This window comes from Pinus tabuliformis, chromosome 5_2 (assembly GCF_031772625.1).
Source record: "Pinus tabuliformis cultivar Carrire ecotype Pingquan chromosome 5_2, CPIR1, whole genome shotgun sequence".
NCBI classification, from domain to species: domain Eukaryota; kingdom Viridiplantae; phylum Streptophyta; class Pinopsida; order Pinales; family Pinaceae; genus Pinus; species Pinus tabuliformis.
In genome coordinates this window covers 298,268,982-298,292,145 of record NC_142306.1, presented here as the reverse complement: position 1 = coordinate 298,292,145, position 23,164 = coordinate 298,268,982, and the positions used below count along the sequence as shown (strand labels likewise).

Here is a 23,164-nt window from a genome sequence, read left to right as displayed (position 1 = left end):
GAGGTCCAGCCTGGAAGTGGAATTGGCCCATCATCTTCTTCAGCACCACCATCCATTGTTGAGCATGGTTGTGCTTCTATTTTTTATGAGGATTTTGATGATGAGGATTAGTCTTTTGTCTCAATAGTTCTTGCAGCCTTCTAGTCTTTATTGTACTTGCAGCCTCATATATATAATAAAGGCTGATTTTGAGATTTGGATATATAATAAAGGTTGCTTTTGGATATTCCGATATTTTTATTTTCATTATGTGACCATTCATGAGTAAATGTGATGTAAATTTAATCATAATGTTTAAATGCAATAATTTATAATGTATGATATATGTTTTATGATTACACATAACATTTCTTAAATGTCCTAAATTCTAATATATATATATATATATATTCGCGTTTCCCAGTTTCCAAAATTTGGGGAGGTCGTGTTTCGTACCTGTGCCCGTTTCGGAAACTCGTACCTGTTTCCCCGTTTCGTGCAATTTAGCTTTCTAATACGAAGTTGATAAATGGATATACTCTCTCTCTCATGTAAGTGAAATTTTAATGCTATTCTTGTTATCTTACTTGTTTAATGCATGTTATTATTATCATTATTCATGTATGGGTTAAAGTAATGCGAAATTCTTCTGAAGACCTTGAATAAGTGATTTAATGAATGTGTTGCTCTTTGAGGGAATGGGTGAATATTCGTAGAGTCACCTCTTAGGTTGGAAGACCTCGAAACTTCTTCTCCTTTGCAAATTTGAAATACAAATCCCTAATAACCTAGTTACTGCACTTGGAAAGGCTAGCAGAGGTCAAATAGGGGCTCCTTAACTCACGAAAATCTTTGATCTAGGTGTATCTTGACTCCATTAGCCCCAAGAAGCAAGGCACTGATCTTCACATCCTTTTGGTTGTCAAAATTACCTCTCTTTTCTCCACTTTTCTCAATTCTAGGCCTTGTTGACCACTACGTGTCAACGACCCATAGCAGTACCCCCCTTTTTTTTGCAAAAGGGATAGCGCCTGATCAATGTATTCGTGCCATCCAACTATCATCATCTTATAATATAAACCCATTCTGCATGTGTATAATGTAAATAATCTCAGCAAGTTCGTGTCGTGTATGTGATTACCTATGTAAACCTACTTTTCTGGTGACGATCTACATTCCGAGAGGTTTTTTGTCTCACTGATCCATTCTCAGATGGTCAGTAGAGTTTTCTTTCAGTCTTACCCCAAAGCCGGAATGTATTTTGTCATTGGGATCTTAGGCGAGTCCTAGTGTTCTAGATTGAGTCTATGTAAAAGTGATTTGGGAATAATCCTAACTATTTGGTTAGGTTATTTTATTACAGCTTACTTGGTCTTTTGGATTATATTTGTGTCGCAGAAATGGGTAGTCTGTGAGGGTCTATTTCAGATGGGTTTTCCCCTTTATGATGTAAAAGATATGAAAATTAGAATGTGAAGTGTCTTGAGGGTTGGAAAAATAATTTATTTCCTCATAGGTTAATTAATTAAATTTTCTGGCCAACAACTAATTAAAATCCTAAGCCAAAAATTTAATTAATTCTAGGTCCTAGGTAAATTTAAATTCTCTGAAGGCAAAATTCGTCAATCCTTAAAAATTAAATTTTAAGAGGTCCCGGGACTAAGGTAAATTGATTATTTTGCTAAATTTTAAGCCTTTGGTCCTTGGGGTTAAGTCAAAGTCAAAATTTTGAGGAAATTAATTAAAAATTTTAATTTCTGAATTAATTAAAATGCATTTAATTGAAAAATTCGAATTTTCTCAAGAATTTAAAATTTCGACGGATGATATTAAAAGAAATTTTAATCCTCATCAACGGTTGAGATTGCTTTGGCAAAGACCACTCGAACTAGCCGTTGGAAGATTTATCTTTAAATAGGAGGTCATTTGTCAGTCAATTCATCCAACCTTTGAGTTGTGTGCCAAGCAAAAAGTTCTCTTATAATTTTTATTCGGATAATAAAGAAAGACTTTGGGGTTAATTTTCATCGGTGTTATTCTTCATGGAAACACTGTAAGATGTTTTGTTTTCATACATAATTTCTTTTTAGCCATTGACAATAGCTTTTGAAGAGTGATTTGAGTACAGGTATGTTGCTCAATCGCTGGGGTTTGAATAATAATCTAAATTCTGAATGTAATAGCATGTATCTCTATTTGTTTGAGTTTTATTATTGTTTTCTCGCTTTATGTTGATGGCTGAATTGAGTTTTGCAAGAAAGTCTTGATTTTTAGATCATCGGGCATTCGGGGAAGTTTTCAGTTGGTTCAGCCAACTCCCGATTCGTGTTTTCTAAAGAGACCAACATAATTTGATCCCGTGTTTATCATAAGATATTTTTACTGGTGATGCATGAAGGGTTTTGAGCTCAACACCTCCTTTAAACTTTAAAAATTTATTTTTTTTGCATGCGAAATTGATGAATCTGGTTATTAAGAGCCTTAGATTACCAGATCTGGGAGCGGAGTTGGACTCACACTCCCTAGATATGATAGATCTGCGATTCATGTGCATAAATCTGTAATTATTTTCAGTTTTCTGACTTGAGTTTGCTGAGTTTTAGCTTTTTGGGTCATTGTATATATCGTTTGGGTGTTTCTTGTTGTCTTGCAGCTACAAATCTCAAGGAGAAAACTGTGTAGAGTCCAGATCTAGGCCCTGGAGGGTAAGATCTGGATCTCTAGGTTCATTAATTTTTTTTCTAGGGATATTATTTAGACATTTTGCAGTCCAGGGGTTTAAATTTAAATTCAGATCTGGAAATTTAGTGAGGGTTTCAGGGTTAAATCTGAAGCAAGTGGATTCAAAGTTTTAAATTAAGATTTCTGGAAATTTTTTAAAGAAGTTCTGGTGGATTTAAAGAGGTTCTGGGCCACCATTTTTGTTGATTGATTCACTGCCTGGGTTTTTGGGTTCACTGTGCATTTCGAAATTATTTTTAAGCCCTTATTGCCATATATCAAATTTGCGTTACTCCTCAGCCCGCTACCCTGTCTCTTATCCGCCGCTCTCACAACCCTCTCCTCGCTCTTCTGCCATCTCCATTTTGTTGCCATCGCATCCGTCAACCTGCAAGAAAACAAAGCTTGTTGCCATAATGCTGCCAGCATACCTCACCATCTCTTTGAGCGTCCCTTCATCCTTCCGCTCTCCATATCTCTAGGTGCTGGCCAGACCCTTCTAAACTCTATTTCCCTTCGTAATCCTCCAAACCACAGTCCTCATTTCCCTCTTCTTGTTGTTATCCATCCTCGTTCGATCCGCATCCATTTCAAAGAGCTCCCTCTTGACTGGCGTTTTCTACTGCAGACTTTCTCCCCGCACCCCAATCCGTCCTTGCTCTCATTGTCCTCCATTTGTCTACCATCACATGTGGCACCCTCCCTTCCTCCCCACGCAGCTTCTTTCATCCATCGCTGCCCACCATTAACCCTTTGCTGCGTCCTCCCTCCGTCCAAGCTCCAAACCTTGCTTCTTCGTCGAGCTCCACACCTGCACACACGCACAACAAAAAGCGTTTGATTTTTTTTATGTTTTATGTGTGCGTTAGGTTAGATACGTTAGGTTAGATATCAGTTTTATTTAGTTTAGTTCGATTTCATTACTTTTATTTAGTTTAGTTTAGAATAATCAGATTTCATTTTCATTTAAAGCTTTGTTTAGTTTTGTTTTAGTTTAGAGTTTCGATTTTTTTTTTTTTTTTTTCTTTTTTTTTATTTTGATTTTATTTTGTTTTACATTTTTTCAATTTCTTTTTTATGATTTTGATTTTTATTTTATTTTATTCACATTTAAAAAACTTTAAAAAATCATAAAAACTTCTAAATCATAAAAATATAAAACAATCTAAAAAAAATCCAAAACATTAAAAAATTTCTAAAAAATCCTAAAAATCTAAAAATCCTAAAATTTAAAAAATTCTAAAAATCTAAAAGTCTATTTATTTATTTATTTTAAATATAAAATTCTCTGGTAACGAAGGAATTAAATCAAAGGGATTCATGTGTTCATATTAAAAATTTTAATGTGGTCTATGGCCCATTAAAATTTTAATTTATTAATCCTTTGATTTGTTTTACTTTCGTCACATTAAAAGAAAGATTTTGATTTCTTCAGAGACCATTAAAGTTATTGCCTAAGGAATAATTAAAATTAAAATTTGAAGTTCCTTAGTGTTATTTGGTGATTAAATGCATTTTTTTATATTTCTCTATTGTCAAGTGCGATTAATGTTTCAAAATTTATATTGGCGATAGGAGAAAGTTTAATTAATTCTAGATCTGGGCCATTAAGTGAAAATTATTTTAAATCTAGAATCTCTTGCATGTTAAAGTTTTGGGTATTTACATTAATTGTTCATGATCGTCACTTTGCCACATCTATAAGTTTTCTTTGGATGACTTGTTATTACTTAGCCTACGGTTAATTCAATATAGAAGACACTAGTTTGTAGTCATTTATATCTTGTAATTGTGTCTTATCTTAATCCATCTGTCGTAATTGACCGAGACTTGCTTTAAATTCATCAAGTTGTTCATCATTAAAATCTCCTAGAGCCCGTGTTCCACCGGCTTTCTCATCCATTTACCCTAGGGACTACCCCCCTTGACTTGCCTAGGAGAGAGTCTAAATGGAGTGAGTAAGGATCAAGAGTGACAACCCTTACTCTGAGCGTTGTTGCGGTGCTTAGACACTTTGTGCGACAACAAGCCTAACCCTAGAGGGTCACCTAGGGCATCAAGCGAAATTCCTTGCAGCCATTGAAAGCCCTTGAATTTTGGTCCACTACAGCGCTAAAGTTTTCTCAAGAGGTCCTCCAAGTTTGAATCGAATAAGACGGTGGAATCTCGAGATATTGCAAGCCCTCTACACGAGACCATTTCTTTCCCTAGGTTGATTTGGGTTAGTGTCCTCACTTTGATCATTGCATTTAAAATTCAAAAGAGATTTTGTCCTATAATCCTATTCTCCTCCCGAAATTTGTCAAGCCCTTCAAGTATTGATAAACTCCACATCCTTGACTTAGTTTGGGTCCACTTTAGTTCTTTGTGGTTCCACAACTTTATAACTCAAATTCCACAAGGATTGCATAGAAACCATTCCTCCACATCGAGGAAGCTTCTTGTCAAGCAATATTCTCCAAACCTAGGCTTAAGTATCCTCTTAGCCCTTCCTAGAGAGCCCATCACCTTGCTTCTTAAGCAAGCAAGCCATTTAATTGTGTCTTTCTTGTGAATAGGCTTTAGGAATCACCCTATCTTATCATTGATTCATCCTTTCTTTTGATTCCTCTCATACTGGGACTCCTCCCAACGGTGAAAGTCCATGAAGAGCAGGGAGGCTTAGCTGAGGTGAAAGTGGGCTATCGCTCCATCGTTGCCCCTTGACTTAGTAGTTGCTCTTTAGGATCCCCTCCTAGGACCCTTGCTAGTTTGAGCGGTAACAGGGTCAACTTGCTTTGTTTGCTCAAATATCAGGGCTGATTTTAGATTTGGTCCATTTGATTAGTGTTATGTTGCAAGCTCAGTTGTCCACCTTGGAGGACACTGGGAAGTTAGATATGCATCCTTGTAGAACATACATTGTCTTGAAGGGGTTTGGGAAGTAACACGTAGTTTGCATTTTTTAGTTTTTGATTTGTGCAATGCATATATATCATATATGCGTGGAATGTTTACATATCATGTGTTGACTCAAGGGCTGTTATAATATAGTATATACCAATGAAAACTTTCTTTTGGGTATATTTTTAAATATGAATGGTTTTAATTGTTGAAATCTTAGTTTTATATGTTTCTAGTTTATATATATATATTGAAGGCAAACTTTGGACGATTCCCTGCATTTCCCCAAAATATTTGGATGGAGGACAACATCAAATGCTAGCTGCAAGAGTGGCTGGTTACCTGAGGGACTTGATTGGATTAGAATCTGTGACCTTCCCATTGGTGAGATGCCCTTGGTAGATGGTCCAACTGATTGAGCTAACATATGGGCTATCTATCTATCTATAGTTTTGGAATTGATTTCCATCACAAGCTAAATTGGAACTGTAGTGTTGAAAAAAGAATTAATGATAGTTGGGAAGCATAGCCATATTTTGCTCTTGAAAACTATTGTAATTGGTTTGGGCAAAAAAAAGCTCCTCTTCGAAACCTTGGTTACGCCAGTGCTTCTGTATGACTGAGAGGCTTGGGGCTGTAGTATCTCCAAGGAAACTTGGATGAAAATCGTGTAAACCCAAAAACAATTTAGAATAGCCTTAGAATTAAGTGCAATACACCTTATGCTAGTATCATTTTAGAAGATGGGCTCCTTCCCATTGAGCCTACCTTATGCTAGTATCATTTTAGAAGATGGGCTCCTTCCCATTGAGCCTAAGGCTATGGTAGGGAATTTAATGTACAAGCACGAACTAATTACATGAAAAATGAAATGCTTCCTTTCAATGCTCAAACATCAGTGAAAGTCATTCAAGGCTGAAAGGGGGTTGGACTAAAGATGCAGTCTCTTGGTTAAACCATTGGAGTATAGTGGAGGAGGACACCCTCCAAAATATCCATATTGTTAAAACTTAAAAGCACTAGCGTAACTGTGTTTGAAAAGAACATGTGGAGCGATAACGCCACTGAGAAAAAGAGAAAGTTGAATTACTACAGAGAAATCATTAGCATCAAATCAGAAACTTAAAACGAAATCTCCATTGTTGCTAGCAAAATAAATAAAATAAATATTGCAAATATAATAACAAATTCCCATGAGATTCATATGAAATAGGGCATTGGACAAGAATATTCTAGTTAGGCATTGATCCATACATATTCTATTTTAGTGCTCCACGTATATTTCATTCCTTGATTTTATAAAACTGATGACTTGTTAGATTGTTTAGTTTAGCTGGTGATATTTTTATCATATCTGAGATTGTGAAGTCCTTCGATGAAGCTTTTTATTTGTTTACGCAACAGAACTGGTTGAATGCAGGTGAAGGTGGGTGGTAGCATAGCATATGTGGCACAGTCTGCTTGGATACAGAATGGTACCATTCGAGATAACATCTTATTTGGAAAAGAGTTGGACCATGTTAAGTATAAGAATACCCTAAAGCTATGTGCACTAGAAACTGATCTCTCTCAGATGACATATGGTGATAAAACTGAAATTGGAGAAAGAGGTATCAATTTGAGTGGTGGACAAAAACAGCGTGTCCAGTTAGCGAGAGCTTATTATCAGAGTGCAGATATATACGTTCTTGATGACATTTTCAGTGCTTTAGATGCCCATACAGGAAGTTATCTATTCAAAGTAAGTACGCTTTCGAAGAGGGTTTTGGCTACTATTTTGTCTTTTATTCAAAAGGAAATTTAACATTGAAGCGATTTTATTGGGAAATTCTAAAATGTGTTGCATACAATTCTTCTTTGTAAAGGATGTCATGATCTGAATATGTACCCCCATTTTGCTTAATCTTACACACTTTTATTTTTGGAATTTCATTAGGAAAACTGCCCATGTTTTTTTTTGTTTCCTCTGTTTTGTCATTATGCTATTACCTGTATTACTCGGATCTTTTTGCATGCATTGGCTACAGGTCCATTTGGTCCCTTAGTGAGGTACATTGTTTGTTTTTGCAGAACCATTTTTTATTTGCAATAGGCTGAATATGATATTGCAATCCATTGGTCATGTTTATTTTTGGAGCTCTTTTTAATTTGCCATAGGCCATAATCATAATATGTTGCAAAATTGCTCAAATAGGTAAATACATGCTGTTCAGGAGGTTGAAACCAAGCACTGCTAAAAGTACATATGTCTCAGTGTTTAACGTTTCTGTGAAATATCCTTTACATGCATGGTGAAAAGGGGTGTGTGGGTCTTCTCAACAGATTCATATAGGAAAATTGAATGATTGTACAATACTTTGATGCTTTTTTTTTCTTAAATTTTTATTTGATATATTATTATCAAGGGAAAATAAAATACATTGAATTCAACCAACAAACTGAAAAGTCTTATACTTCAACAGTCCCCAAGAAAGGCTAGCTAGTCAAAGCACCAAATGGACAAGGCCCAGACAAATTGAAACAAAGAAAATACTATTGACATCAGAAATATGAACATATTTTAATCCATATGAAACTTATAAATATTCAACAAAGAACTAGCTGGATCTGCAAGCATGCAGCCGCTCTACAGCAAGTCATTTTCTGAGAGGACAATATGGAATATCCTTGACCATAATTTTTTTTATATGTAGAATATAGGAATCCTGAGATTTATTTTCTTAATCAGATCAGTGGTTCCAATATTAAGTGCCTTTTCTTCTTTTTCTTGTCTTTAAAATAAATTTCTTCATGTATTATTTCATTTGTGAAAATAGTTTAGACGGATGCAGCCTGCATGTGTTTCTTTTGGATGCTTTAAATTTTCTCTATAAACTTAAATACAACTGCATTCTTTTGTTTTATTGAAGAACCTAATACTTATATCTCTAAAAGGAATGCAATTATCGTCCTTGTAAAAAGTATATACAACACTACATCCAAATAACTTTTCCCATATCTACCCAGCAAGGAAGGCAGCAAGTATAAATAAGAGGAGGATGACAACTATTGGGACTGTTGACCGCTCTGTGTCAGCTACCCTATTGCAGTACACTTTTTTGCAAAGGGTTTCCATCATGATCGAGCATTTAGATTATCTTGTATTCATCATCAGCAGTCATCATCCTATCAGAGTTGTAAACCCATTCTGCAAGTTTGTAATGTAAATGATCCTAGTAATACGATATATGTATCCTTGTTTTAAAACTCCAACTCCGACTCCGACTCGGTATCGACTCGGCTGGCTCGATTTCAATGACTCAGTCGTTGTAAAAAATACATTAAATATTTTTTTTTTATAAAAAACATAATTTTAAAGATTTTCATTCATGTTTCGAAACACATAGCATTAGAATATAGATAGAAGACAACATATGATCAAAGTAGGCTCATGTATATATCCATTATATCAAAATGGCACCTAGTGCACTGCCCAATACATACATGATGATGATATAGAGATCAAAACAAAAACACATAACCAAGGAGGTTAGAAATGGACTCTACAACAAAATTAAATTGTGACCAGTACTACTGGCTATTGCTAGAGGAGCCAAGATCATCTCGATCAACCTCTGTATTAGAGTCAGACAGGGGGGCCCATGGCTCCTCCTCATCATCATCTCCAACTGCAACTGTAGAAGTGGTAGCACTAGTAGGATGTGCAACAACTGCAAGCTAAGATAGACGAGATATGCGCTTCTGTCGTGGCTAAGCAGAGGAAGCGCCTGCAACTAGAGGACTTGTTGGCCCTGAGGCTGAGGCTGGTATAAGTGGATCAGGATCTGCATTCAACTGAACATTATGTTCGAGTGATGCTATCCTCTCATAATCATAATCAATATCCTCATCTGAATAAAATTCTGCTAGATGACTCTCCACTACCCAATATGATGTTGGATCAATGTCTTCGAACACAATGGGATTTGAATCAGGTCTTTTATTCAGCAATTGGTTGCGTTTGAGCCGGAGGTTGTATTGGACATAGACTAGATCATTTAACCGTTTTTGATCCAAATGGTTTCTCTTCTTTGTGTGAATCCTCTAAAAGACAGACCAATTGCGCTCACACCTAGTAGCACTACAAATTTGACTCAAAATACGAATTGCAAACTTCTGCAATTCAGGACAATGGCTACCAAAAGCCTCCCACCATTGTGATGCAAAAAACATAGGAATGTAATGAGTTAGCTCAACAAAATTACAAATTATATCCAACTTTCAAATTATAAATGATTTAACAAAATAAGTATTAAGAATTTGAAAATTGAAACTTTTGTTTACTTGGCTCATTTGCTTCCCTTGCAATCTTTGCTAGATTCTTCCCAAAGGTACTTGAGGCATTGCTGAAGGTTGTGGCATGTCGGTGTATCTCCAGCTGATCACACTCCAATGGGATCATGCGATAAATGTAGTCAAGCAATCCATCCCTAACCTCCCCCTTCAAAGCTCCTGTCTCCTTAGCTTTATAATGATACCGTGGGCTCAAAAAATACCTAGCTGCATGTATAGGGCAATGGAGTCGATTGTTCCATCTTTCATCAATGATTGCCCAAATGGGCCCATATTTGCCACTTTATTCTTGTATGCGCTCTTTATTTGCTCCTTTGCTTGATCCATAGCCTCATAAATGAAGCCCATAGCCAATCTTTCCCCATCCACCAACCGCAACACCTTAACCAGTGGCTCAGCAAGCTTCACAATCTCTGCTGCCTTTCTCCAAAATATTTCTTCATTAACTTTCTTTTTCAATTCTTTGCCTTCCTGTTTGTGAGACCATTGGCTTTGATTCCATTCTTCACTGGAAAATATCTTTTGCAAGTTTCTATGTTGTGAAAGCATAGATTGCAATGTCAAAAAATGAGTAGCAAATCTAGTGATGGCAGGCCTAATAATATCCCTGCCCCCTGTGTGTTTCCTCATCAGGCTCAAAATCCATGAATGATTGTAGATAGTTTTTTTTATGATTTTGGCATGATATACAGTGTTTTTGACCCAATCTAATTTGCCAATATCCTCAAGCACGAGGTCTATGCAATGTGCAGCACATGGGGTTCAAAAGATGGTTTTGTGTTTTTCCTCTAACAATTTACCAGTAAGAACATAGTTAGAGGCATTATCTGTGATGACTTGAACAACATTAGCCACCCCCACCTCCTCAACAACCTCATCCAATAGCTGAAACAACAATTGTCCATCTTTTACCTTATCAGATGCATCAACTGATTTTAGAAACATTGTTCCTTATGGGCAGAAGATAAGAAAGTTTATGATGGTACGATTTCTTTGACCAGTCCATCCATCTGACATGATGGTACATCCTGTTCTTGCCCATGAGTTTTTGAAATCTTTCAAATACTCATTAATGGAGGAAATTTCCTTTTGCAAATGATACCTGCTTATCTCATGCATAGTAGGGCCTTTGAAGCCTTTTCCAGCAGCATGTATGGCATCAAACATAGGCTCATACTATGGTGAACGGGAAGCATTGAAGGGCATATCAGCATCATACCACCATCTACATATGTAATCACAAGCAGTCTCCCTCAATTCTTTCTTCCAATGGTTATCTAAAGTGGGCTGCAAAGTTCTACTAGCTTGAGGAGCATGTGCATTTGATGGAAAGGAGGGTGTGACAGTGAAATAACTTTTGATATTCATATCACCCTTCTTTTTCTTTTTACCCTTACCCTTTTCTTGAATAGACTCCAAAGAGGGAGGAACATATCGGAAGGGGTTGGATGCATCAGTACAAGGGATAAAGGAAGAACCCTCAAAATCAAAATGGGGGTTGGTAGCCAACATTTTTTGTATATTCCTCTTCCTCCCAATTTCAGCCTCTAACTCTTTTTGCCTAGCCTTTTCTTCTTTAAACTTCTCAAAGTTGGCTAACAATTCCTTCCTAATCTCCCCAATTTCATCTGATTCACATGGAGTAATTTGGCCTCTAATCCCCGCCAAGTGTTGTTTCAGTATATTAATGCCCCCAAGACCTTCCTTAATTTTTCTATGGAAAAATTTGCAATGTATTTGACTATCAACCATTTCAACATATGGCCAAGCAACATCTCTCACTCTGGGTGCCAATTTTTGACTTAGAAATGAAATTAGAAAATCTGTAAATGAAAAAAAAAATAGCATTGCTTCAATGTTCATTTCTTTCACAAAAAGCACTCTTTTCAATTTCCAGATTTGCACATAAAAATTAATAAGCAAGAACAAATTTTTACAAGTGAAAAAAAATACCTCCAGGCACAAACTGCCTCCTCAAGATTTCTCCAACAATCCAAATCCTCAATGCTGCTCCAAATGGCTGCCCAAGAAGCTTCTCACTCCTGCTACAATGCTTGCCCAATACTTCTCACTGCTGCTCCAAAAACAAACTCCACAACTCCTCATAAACTCTCACTCAAATGTAATGAGATGGCTGTGAAGAAATGAGAAGGGTTAGGTGGGTTTTATAGGGTTTAGGAGAGTGGAATGGACCCCAAATAAACTATAGGAAAATTAAAAACTTGTTTGGGGTCCCCCAAAAGCAAAAAAATAAAAAATAAAACCGTTGTTTATGAGTTTTCGGGCCGCTGTCATCCAACTCGGTCGAGTAGGCTCGGACTCGGCAGAGTCGGCTGGGTTATTACAGAGCCGGCCGAGTCGACCCAGTGAGGCCTTGACCGGACCAACTCGGCTGAGTCGGTTCCGAGCCGGCCGAATCTTAAAACAGTGATATATATGTAATGACCTAGGTAAGCCTTTTGTTTTGGCGACAAATTTCATCCTAGGAGGTTTTTCATCTCATTGATTCAACTCTGTTTCTAAACACGGATGGCCGACAAAATTTTTCCCTCTAGCCTCACCCCAAAGCTAGCATGGAATTTATCGTCAAGGTCTTAGGTGGGTCCTAGTGTTTTAGTCGAGCTTTTTGTAAAAGTGATTTGGGAATAATTTAAGCTCTTTGGCTAAATATTTTATTAAAAATCGCTTGGTCTGCTAGATCATATTGAGTCGCAGAATTGGGTAATAAATCGAGGGTCTATATTATATAACGAACGTGTGTTTTCCCTTTGGGTTGAAATGCAATTATCTTATGTAAAAAAATATTTTAGTGCATGGTCTCTCATACTTTGATACCATGGTAAAATATTAGAGGGTGGAAACAATTATTAATCCCCTCAAGTGTCAATTAATTAAATTTCCTGATAAAAATAAACTACAATCCTAAGCCAAAAATTTAATTAATTAGAGTCAAAACTAAAATCCTAGAGAAATTAAATTCTCCAAGTGGAACGCAACAAATATAAATAAGAGGAGGATGGCAGCTATTGAGACTGTTGAATGCTCTGTGTCAACTACCCTCTAGCAGTACACTTTTTTGCAAAGGGTTTTCATCATGCTCAAGCATTCAGATTATCCTGGATTCATCATCATCAGTCATCAGACTATCAGACTTGTAAACCCATTCTACAGGTTTGTAATGTAAATGATCCTAGTAAAACCATATATGTATATAACAACCTAGGTAAGCCTTTTATTTTGGCGACGAATTTCATCCTAGGAGATTTTTCGTCTCACTAATTCAGTTGCGTTTCTAAACACGGATGATCGACAGAGCTTTTCCCTCTAGCTTTACCAAAAAGCTAGGGTGGAATTTATCGTCAAGGTCTTAGTTGAGTTCTAGTGTTTTAGTTGAGTCTTTTGTAAAAGTGATTTGGGAATAATTTAAGCTATTTGACTAAATTATTTTATAAAAAATACTTGGTCTACTAAATCATTTTGAGTTGCAAAATTGGATAATAAATTGAGGGTCTATATTATATAATGAACGAGTGTTCCCTCTTTGAGGGTTGAAATGTAATTATCTTATGTAAAAAAATATTTTAGTGCATGGTTCCTCATACTTAGACACTATGGCTAAAATATTAGAGGGTGGAAAAAATTATTAATCTCCTTAAGTGCCAATTAATTAAAAATTTTGGCAAAAATAAATTAAAATCCTAAGCCAAAAATTTAATTAATTAGAGTCAAAATTAAAATCCTAAAGAAATTAAATTCTCCAAGTGGAAAAATTTGTGGGTCTTAAAGAAATTAATTTTTGGAGGTCCCCTACCAAGGGAATATTAGAAATTTCAACAAAAATGGACCCTTGAGCTTTGATGGTTAAGTGAAAGTCAATTTTTTGAGGAAATTAGCTCAAAATAATTAATTTTGAGCTAATAAAAAATGGATTAAAAGAGAAATTCGAAAATTCCTCAAAAATAAATATTTTTGATGGTGGAGATTAAAATATGATCAAATATTTATCAACGGTCGAGATTACTTTGACGAGGATCAAGTCAACTAGTCGTTATTTTCCACTTGGAGGATTTATCTATAACTTAGAAGTCATTTGCTTCTCAAATTACATTTTTTTTTTGAGAAAGCTCTTAGTCAAACCCTATTACTGTGATATTTTTCTTGAATTAATAAAGAAGACTTTGGGGTTTATTCATGGTGGTGTTTTTTTCTGTCTGCAAGTAATATTTTTCGGAATTGTGTGCCTAAATACTCTATTGAACTAAATTCATAAGTTTTTTGTTTCATTAGCCATTAGTTGGATTATCTATTTGCACAAGTATCTTGCATTAGGTATTGGGTTTTAGAAAAACGTTCTAATTTGATAGATCTAGCAGGTATCTCTAGATCTTGAGGGTTTTTACATGTATTTGGCCCCTTTGAAGCTAAAAACTTAATCTTAAGTGTGCAGAGATCTAATCAAGATTCAAATCTTGGGCGTGAGGGGAAGTCTTCAGTTGGACCAACCAACTCCCAAGTCCAGAGACATAAGAGCCCATTGTGTTAAATTTTCAAGATCTATCTAACGATTGGTTTTGCAGAGATCTTGATCATGGCTCAAAATAAAAAATTCTTATTTACTCATTTATCTCCAATTTAATTGTGCAAATAAAGATAGATCTGCTAATTAGAGCTTGAAATTTATTGTGAATATTGTAAAATAGATTTTGTAAATAATTTTAGCTTCTAACCCTTGTTTGCAGCTAGGGTTTTTGGGGTCTATTTTTATTTTTTGTATATATTTGGGATTTGGGCTTTTAAGATTTTATTTTGCGGGTGAGCTTCAAGCCAGATTTGAAAATTATTCAAGGGTTTTTAGTCCTTGGAAATATTTTTAAGAGGAGTTTTAGAGGTGGATCTAGGCCTAGGAAGGCAAGATCCATCCTCTATTTGCACCTTCAATCTCAATGCTCAAATTTTGGAATTAAAACTTCAAGATTCAAAGAGATTTTGTGATCATTTGAATACAAATTTTAAATATGAAGCAAGTTGGAATTATTGGCAAGAGATTTTTTGAAACTTTTGGGGTTTTTTGGCCTAGAACAACACTCTACCCTAGCCATCTTCTTTCCCCAAGCCCTGTTGTGGACCTAAGAAGGCTTCTCCTCTAAACTGCAGGCTCTTGAGGTTGCTTCTAGCCCTAGCTGTGGATTGCTTCCCCTTCTCCTCTGCCATTTACCTTCACCACAACGCTGTTCCAACCTTCCCCTGCCCTCCTTTCCTCTTTCCTGGCTTCCATTACCTTTTTTGAGCCTTCCTTTCCCTGCGGCCTTCATCTTCAAACTTTTGCAGCCCTTTAAACTCTCACAACCTGCCTCCTTCAGGTTTGTCATGGCCTCCCAGGCACCGTTCAACCCTCATCCTCTCAAACACTTCCCTTAATTACCCTTGCGACAACCTATTCTTCTCTGTTTTGGGTTGCTTTGCCCTCTAAAGCCTCTCAGCCCTCAATGCAGGCCCAAAACCCCTCATTTCTGCCTCTTGTTGGTCATGGAGCAGACGTATAAATTTCTGAGCTTGTATTTCATTCATTTGCAGTAAATTTTGGATAGTTTGTAGTGGTGCTAGTGTTAGTTTTTCTAGCATTGGATGTGTTATAGCCACAAAATTTGGTGGAGAGGATAGAATACATGAGATCTCCAAAACCCATAAATCGTTTATGGAAATTCCGCCTAAAAATGATTTAATTAAATTATTAACTAGTTTTTAAATATTTCCTAAGTTTAAACTTAGGGAATATGGTTAACTAATCAATATTAATTAAGCCAAGGTGAGAATCATCTAGAAACTCACACGGATCGATCTAGAAATGATCCTAGCTATCAATTATGTTTTAATATTGGTCGTTGGTGCTCCAACAGAGAATTATAAGAGGAAGTCGATGTGGTGATGGAGAGAGAACTTGAAACAATTGAGCAATTCGATTTCTTGATAGATGGATTTCCAGAGTAGTAGTAGTCAGTTGCCGGAGAGAGTCAGAGATCGAAGCAGTGAGTGAGGGGCAGTGAGGCTAGAGGAGGCATTTTAGATTCAATGAGTGAATTTGCAAAGAGGAAAAAAAGATGCAAAGAAGCTGATGCAAGGGCATTGCAACAACTTCTAGAGGCAAGTTCAATTTGTTGAGAGGGAGAGATGTCTTCAGTTCCAGAGGTCGGAAAGGAATCCCAAAGTGTTGGAGAAGCATCTTTCCAGTCAGCAGAAGGCAGAACGACTTCATCAGAGACTAGTTAGAGGCTTGTCGTCCAGCAGGCTGCGTAGAGCAATGTAGAGCCTGACACAGAGGGTCAGAGGGCCAAGTTTTTGAAGGCAAGTTGTGCCGGAAGATTGCCTGTGGGGTGAGGAAAAATTCCTCACTAGATTTTTGCCAATATTTTTCTCTATAGGATTTCCTTATTTCGGCATCCAATTGTACTTAGAATTTCTCACTGCTGCATAATAATAAAACCCTCAGCTGCTGCACTGGGTTTCCCAAGTTAGGTTTTTTTGGGTACTTTTGTCCAAAAATAATTGTGTTATTTTTATGTGTGCGCTAGCATTTCTCAGCTTCCAACATTTTATTTTTCTGCAAAATTTTATTTGTGAAGGTTGCAATGTATTTATTTCGATTTTTTCTGTAGTAGATAAACTGTTAATTAATTAACAATTAGGAGAAATAATGTTTAGTCTCATCCTAGGCCTTTGGCCTCAAGGTTTTGCCTTCTAAACTCTTGATTTATGCACTGTTTACTTACAACAAGGTAAAATCTTCATAACAATGACAAAGAAATCATAAAATAAATTTGGAAAATACCTTGTGCACTAACAAGACACCCAAGCATATCTGCATACCACTTGTTTGGACTAAATCACAAGTTTTAATTACTGTCAACTCTGAATCTGAGGTATGATATAGTAACAGTATCATTAGTTCTATTTAAGTATCTTGAAATCATCTAGCAGGTCATATAAGCAAATCAATAGCTAATTGCATCAATTAGGTTGTTTCTGGATTTATTTCATGTCTCATTGATAGTTGTCAATAAGAATTGCAGAGGTCTGAAGCATAGTAGTTGTATAAGCACTTTCCACACATTCGTCCTCTCTTTAAGTGCAATAAACTCAAATAAAAAAGAAGCAGCGAACATAGGACTATTTTGGCACTAGTTAGATTTCTTAGCATCAAAGAATTCACTGAAACACAATCTTTTTACTGCAGTCCTAAAGTAATTCATTTGCATTAAAATCTGAACTGGATTGCTAGCTTCAAGTGCTCTCATAAGGTTACAAGCATTGGATAACAAATAACTTAACACAGTTCTTTTGTTTCATTGCTCTTTCATTGGCATTTAAGCTCTAAATCTAATATCTAACTGTGTCATTATCTTGAGTAAATAAGCAATCTTCTTCTCCTTTGGAAATATCTAATTGAACATTGGTAGCTTGTTGAGGTAGACTAAGGGCATTTACAAATCTTATTGCTGCTTTGGATAATTGTCATTGGCACATCATTTTGAATGATTGGGTAATTGCTGAAGGTAGACAAGTACTCTATTTCTCTTTCTTGCCATTTGGTTAGAGCACATTGTGGATCTTGGCTAATCATAAATCAACATTTGGCATCTAAAGTTTAGCTTGGAGATTGGTGAATACAAATGTTGAAGAATATTTGCAATAAACTCATTGGCTAAATATCCAAGTAGACAAGTGCTATAATTGTTCATGGTTTTATGATTCTTGTTTAAAGTCGGATAAGTAAGCCATTGGAAGAGCATTAGATTTATCTCTAGCATTATATCAATTGTCTTGGTTCATTGGTTAATATCCCTTATATTGGTGATCTTTCTAAAGAGATTAATTGAGTGGGTTTCATCTTCATTGTTCTTTGTGGATATCTCTTGTTGGCACTTTTGGCATTTATTCTTATGGTTGGGATTGTCTCTTGAATATCGTTAATAAGTACTTGTCGATATAACTCAAAATTAACCATAATTAAAGTACTTAAAGCATTAATAATCTCACCTTAAGAATCATTCACTAATTTCACCTTGCATATCATTTTAAGCTAGTCTTGCATCTAAAACTTACCTCCAAGCATAAGCTTGGTTGATAGATTTCTAGGACAACCCTTCTCATCTAGCTTGAGGGGCTTAGGCAACTCTTGGGTGGTTAACAGGGTGATCTTGCAGTCATCAGAGCCGTAGTTTCTGCAGCGCCAAAGCCTAATATAAGGTATCGTTAATCAAGCCCTTGCATGCTTCATGTTGGCCTTGTTACCCACCATTTTGTGGGAGATATCCCTAGGATAATTTTTTTTTCTCCAAGATGGTCCTCAGCCAATAGCCAATATCCCCCTGCAGCCACCAACTAGCTTGTTGTGCCACTTCTTCGTGACTTGAGCTAGCCATGTGGTCCTTGACCCATCTGTCATGATCGTATGTTTGAAAGTGGGCCTCCCAAACCTAAAGGTATGCCTTGTCATTTGGTAATTGAGGATTGTAGTTTGCTTATCATGGACACTTTTGGGCATGGATTAATGGGGGGATTCGGAAAAAAGAATGGGCTAGGTTTGTGCTCTTGTCCCCTAGACCCTTTTGGATATTAACCTTGGATTCTAGTCCGCGGGATCTCTTTTATTGACCATTTGGCTTTAGAAATGACATTTCATGGGAAATCCTGATTTTGGTTGTGTGGTCCTGTTCTCTCATCTGCATATATTCCCCCTTTCCACTCATTATTACCCCATTCATCATTTCTCCCACCTGAGTCCACATACCTCCACTAGGTCTGCATAGGGCTAGCTCTCCCCTTCCCCTTGCCCACACCTTGGGTCAAACCTAGAATGATGCCCCGGAGGTTGAAACAGCTAAAAAGAAAAATAAAAGCACAATTGACCACATTCAATAGGAAAAACGTACCACAAACTGCAAAATATGGCCGGGACAAACACATTTAGCATGTGGGCAAAAGCCAATACATGAGCTCTACCTATCATCATGGCCATCACCTTGGTTCCTACAGGTTCTATGAGCCTCCTTCATCATCTAGGAACCCATGATTGTCCCAAGCTCCAATGGGAAATGAACTGCCCTACCTTAAAAGGGGGTATTCGCTGCTATATCTCACACATCATGTTCTTACCTCTTGATCCCCGAGCAGTTAATCAAATAAAATCATAAAAGGGCAAAAGGCATATAAATAAAGGTGGAAAAATCGGGGTTGGGGCACTTCATGTACCACGATTGCTCCCTCTTATACATTATAAACCCAAGTGTAGGCTTCCCTTTTATTAGCTACCCTTGTACCCCAACATGTGGCCCAGGCTTGCCCCTTTTCATCCCCTACTTCATTCACCTATATATCACATGCCACCACCTTTTGAAGGATGTACCTTGAACATATTATCCCTTTTAGATGTAGAAACCACCAAATAAGATACTTGGTTAACCCCATTTGGAGTTTAGGAGACATTGGCACATCCTGAAGCCCATTATAGAAGGGCACTGGCAGGCCATTATGAAGTCCCCACCTGTGGTCCATGGTTGATAAGCTCATTTACTCGATTTCTCTAATGACTTATTGTATTGGAAGACTAGGGGATGCATTGGATCTTATGCAAGATTGTAGATGGTATCCATCTTGGGTTTGGTCTCTTTATACGGGGTCCTAATCCTCCAAAGGGATACATTGGCATATGTAGGGTGTGTGTTGAGAGCCATGGGTCTCCACAATAGTAAACAGTACTCCATGGATCCCTGAGGATGTTCAGAGATTGCTCGAGATTCACTTATTAGACAAAGAAGATGCACCTAGTTCATCTTTGTCCAGCCAACGCCATAGATGTACCATACACTTGGCAGCTGACCCAGAACTTGTAGGATGATGTGGCATCACCTACACCACCATCAAAGCCCTTGCAGATGATCTACAATAATCTTTGACTCGTTTGGAGACCTATGAGGTTGTTACTGTGCCCCCACACCCACTAGGAGCACCACAGGTTTATTGGTTGGAAAACGAGGGGCCAACCACTTGTCCATCACTTTCGAGGGTCCTATTTGTTGATTTTGGGTAGCATCGGACGTGATCTAGCTCCGAAACTTTATGGAGGGGCTAGAATACATGAGATCTCCAAGACCCAGAAATCGTTTGGAGAAATTCCACCAAGATGAGGAGTTATTAAAATAATTAATATTGTTAATGGGTTCCTAAGTCTAAAATTAGGAAATTAAAAATATTAATGAGTATTAATAAAGATATGGGTGAGAAGCTTCTAAGAGATGAGGATCAAGTCTGTTTTAATCTTAGCCATTGATTAGAAACTCAATCTCGCCCGTTGATTCATCAATAGGAAAAGTATAAGAGAAGACCTGAGAGTCATTTGGAGACACACTGGGAAAATACTCAGTACCCCGAGGGAAATCGATTCTCAAGGAGGTGTTCGATTTTAGAGGGAGAGTGTAGGTTTTAACCCCATATAGAAATTACCTACATAAGAATTCTAAAACACAGAAAATAAACAATAGCAAGAGCATAACACATAAAACATATATTCACAGAGATTTTCCCCTGGATCCCAAAACCGGGACTACCAGATTGATTTTTCATTTTTTCCTTTCAATGTTACAATACATATATATACATGCTGAAGCATCCAATACCATGGACCGAAAACCATCGCGCCCAAAACCATGTGCGAAAACCATGCACAAAACCATAGGTAGGTCCGCCCACCTAATATAGGGTCCCAAAAAAAAATTCCCCGGGGCGCTGCCTCGGACCCCGTAGAGGGGGGCTAACCGCCCCCCTCAAACCCCCTATGACCCCCTCGCTGTGCAGTTGACACAACGAAGGGAGAGATCCACCCCCCCTCTAACCCCTCGGTTAAACTAAGACAGCTAGTCATGGAAAGAATATAACACAACCCAAAAAAAGAGTTGTAGGGTGGAGGAAGAGGAAGGCATCAGCAACAGTCAATGACTAAGGAGGAGGTGACGCAAGGCATTTGAGAGACGATGTAGAGGGAAGAGCAGGTAGACAACACCATTGGAGATGCAGTCCTCATGCGAAGTGACGCAGAGGGACGCAGAAGTGACACAAAGGTGGGTGAAGGGTCTCCAGGGTGTCATATTTTCTCCAAGAAGAAGAGAAACTGTCTCAGGTATTTTCTCTCAGTAGTATCTCAGTTTCTCTGCAAAATCAATCCTTATAAAGTGATTGCTACTGAAGATTAATATAACCCTCATCTACTGCATTGGTTTTCCCACATTGGTTTTTCCAGGGACAATTGTCTAAAAATAACTGTGTTGATGTGATTGATTCTTGTGCTTGTATATCACTGTTATTTTCTCTATGTAATTATGTAATAACTGCAGTAGAATTTATTTTAATATTTATTGAAGGGTTTTTCGTAAATAACCTAAGTCACAGGACACGTCCTCCAGGGTCCCGTGTCCCGTATTTTACGTACTGGACACGAAAACGGCCCTAATACGTGTCGAATACGGTTTTTAACGTGTCCTGAAAAATTGAATACGTATTCGCCGGTTTTCGTCGTGTCCTGAATTTAGAAAACGCGTATTTCGTTGGTAGAAAACGTGGCCCTAACGTATTTCGACAGGTTGAATACATACCCCGCAAAAAATGTAATTTAAAGCCTACGCGATGGATTTTTCCTGGTTATTTTCATCCTGCTGTCGTCTGGAGCTGTCGTGTGGAGCAGGGTGTTTGAAGTTAGCACTGAATTTGGAGTCTGGAGCAGATTGTGGTGCGACTGGTGCCCGTGTCGATTGCTGTGCAGCGTTCAAGACCAGCCCGTAAACCAGTAAACAGGAACCCCCCATACCCGTGGAGACAGATCAATCTTATCGCTAGGGTAAGTCAAAGGAATTTGAGTCTATATGGCATGGGTGAGATTCTGTTATTTCTCTGACTTTGAGATGCTCTTTCAAGGAGCACTTAGGTTTTAATAGCAATAATTAGGCAGAGCTGCATGCTCAAAAACTTCTGTTGAAGTGTGGCAAATGGAAAATGAATGGTATGTTACTGCTTCAACGGAAACTGTAAACTTGTAAAGAAATCATTTTCATTAAAAACAATTAAAGCGCATTGCGGCATTACTCAATAATTGTGACACCTTTAGTCATGCACGCAGCACAAGTGAATTATATTGTAGCCTGTAGGTATAATAATAAATTTGGCAAAGTATTACAATTGATATTTTAGAGCAGAGACAATCCCGCACACGCAGGAGAGCATTTGGATTCGGCTCTCAATCAGAACTTCTTTCTTCAGGCTAGAATAAAGAACGATGACAAAAGGGATATCAACTGCATTTGCAACATAGCCATAGCATTCATAAACAATTGGTATTTTTCTCCATTCAACGGAGATCCCAGCAAGTGTAACCCCAAACAAACAACGGTCTGTACAGCTTATACTGCAAGAAATAGAGAGGAAGGCTTCAACTTATTAAGGGAAGAAGCTATTAGAAATAGATAAGAAAGATTGCGAAGTGAATATGTAGGTAATGTTGATTTTGGGCATATACCATATGGCCCACAACTTATACTGTTATACAGTTATACCTTTTATTCCGTGGAGGGAGTCAGGGATGTAGTTGAGTCTTGACCTTTTGGTGTTTTAGACAATACTAGAGTTTTCATTCAGATTCATTTGGCATGTTGAAACCTTTCAACTTCAAGGATGGCTGGTCTACCCCATATTATGTTGGAAGAGCAATCAAATGCTTAACTGTAATTTAAATCAGCCTGCACTAAGTTGGCAATAACACTGTCAGGCTGAAGTCCTAAATCCTTGCATTTGTCAAAGTAAGAAAGGACACAGTCTAGTGGACCATATAAGTGACATAGCCATTGTCTTTGAAGTGAACTATGAACTTTGAGAAGTAATTATATTTTAATTTGATTAGATAAGCTGCAACCTGCAATTTAATATGGATAAAAAACTATATTTCGGTATATATATATATATATTTTATTAAATATATATAAAACGTGTCCCCTGTGTCCTGTTTCCAGGTCACTGCGTTTCGTATTGAATACTCGTATTTACGTGTCCTTCGTGTCTCGTGTCCTCGTGTCATGTGACTTAGATTTTGGGCAATAATAGCGCAGCTCTTAGGCTGGATCACCAGCATATTTGAGGAGGGTGCTCCATTGTTCATTTTGGGCTTTTGCTAGCTTGCCTAGAGAAACCCCATGTGCACACATTCCAA

At 37.3% G+C, this 23,164-nt stretch overlaps 1 protein-coding gene across 5 annotated transcripts in view; it reads left to right on the top strand.

The window, feature by feature from the left end:
• LOC149158730 (putative ABC transporter C family member 15) overlaps positions 1–23,164 on the top strand; it is a 289,427-nt gene that overhangs the window by 54,810 nt on the left and 211,453 nt on the right. For all 5 annotated transcript variants that reach the window (XM_089436298.1, XM_089436294.1, XM_089436297.1 and 2 more), the window contains one exon: positions 7,004–7,324. In XM_089436298.1, the coding sequence (XP_089292424.1) occupies positions 7,004–7,324 (321 nt within the window). The remainder of the gene's footprint in view (positions 1–7,003; positions 7,325–23,164) is intronic.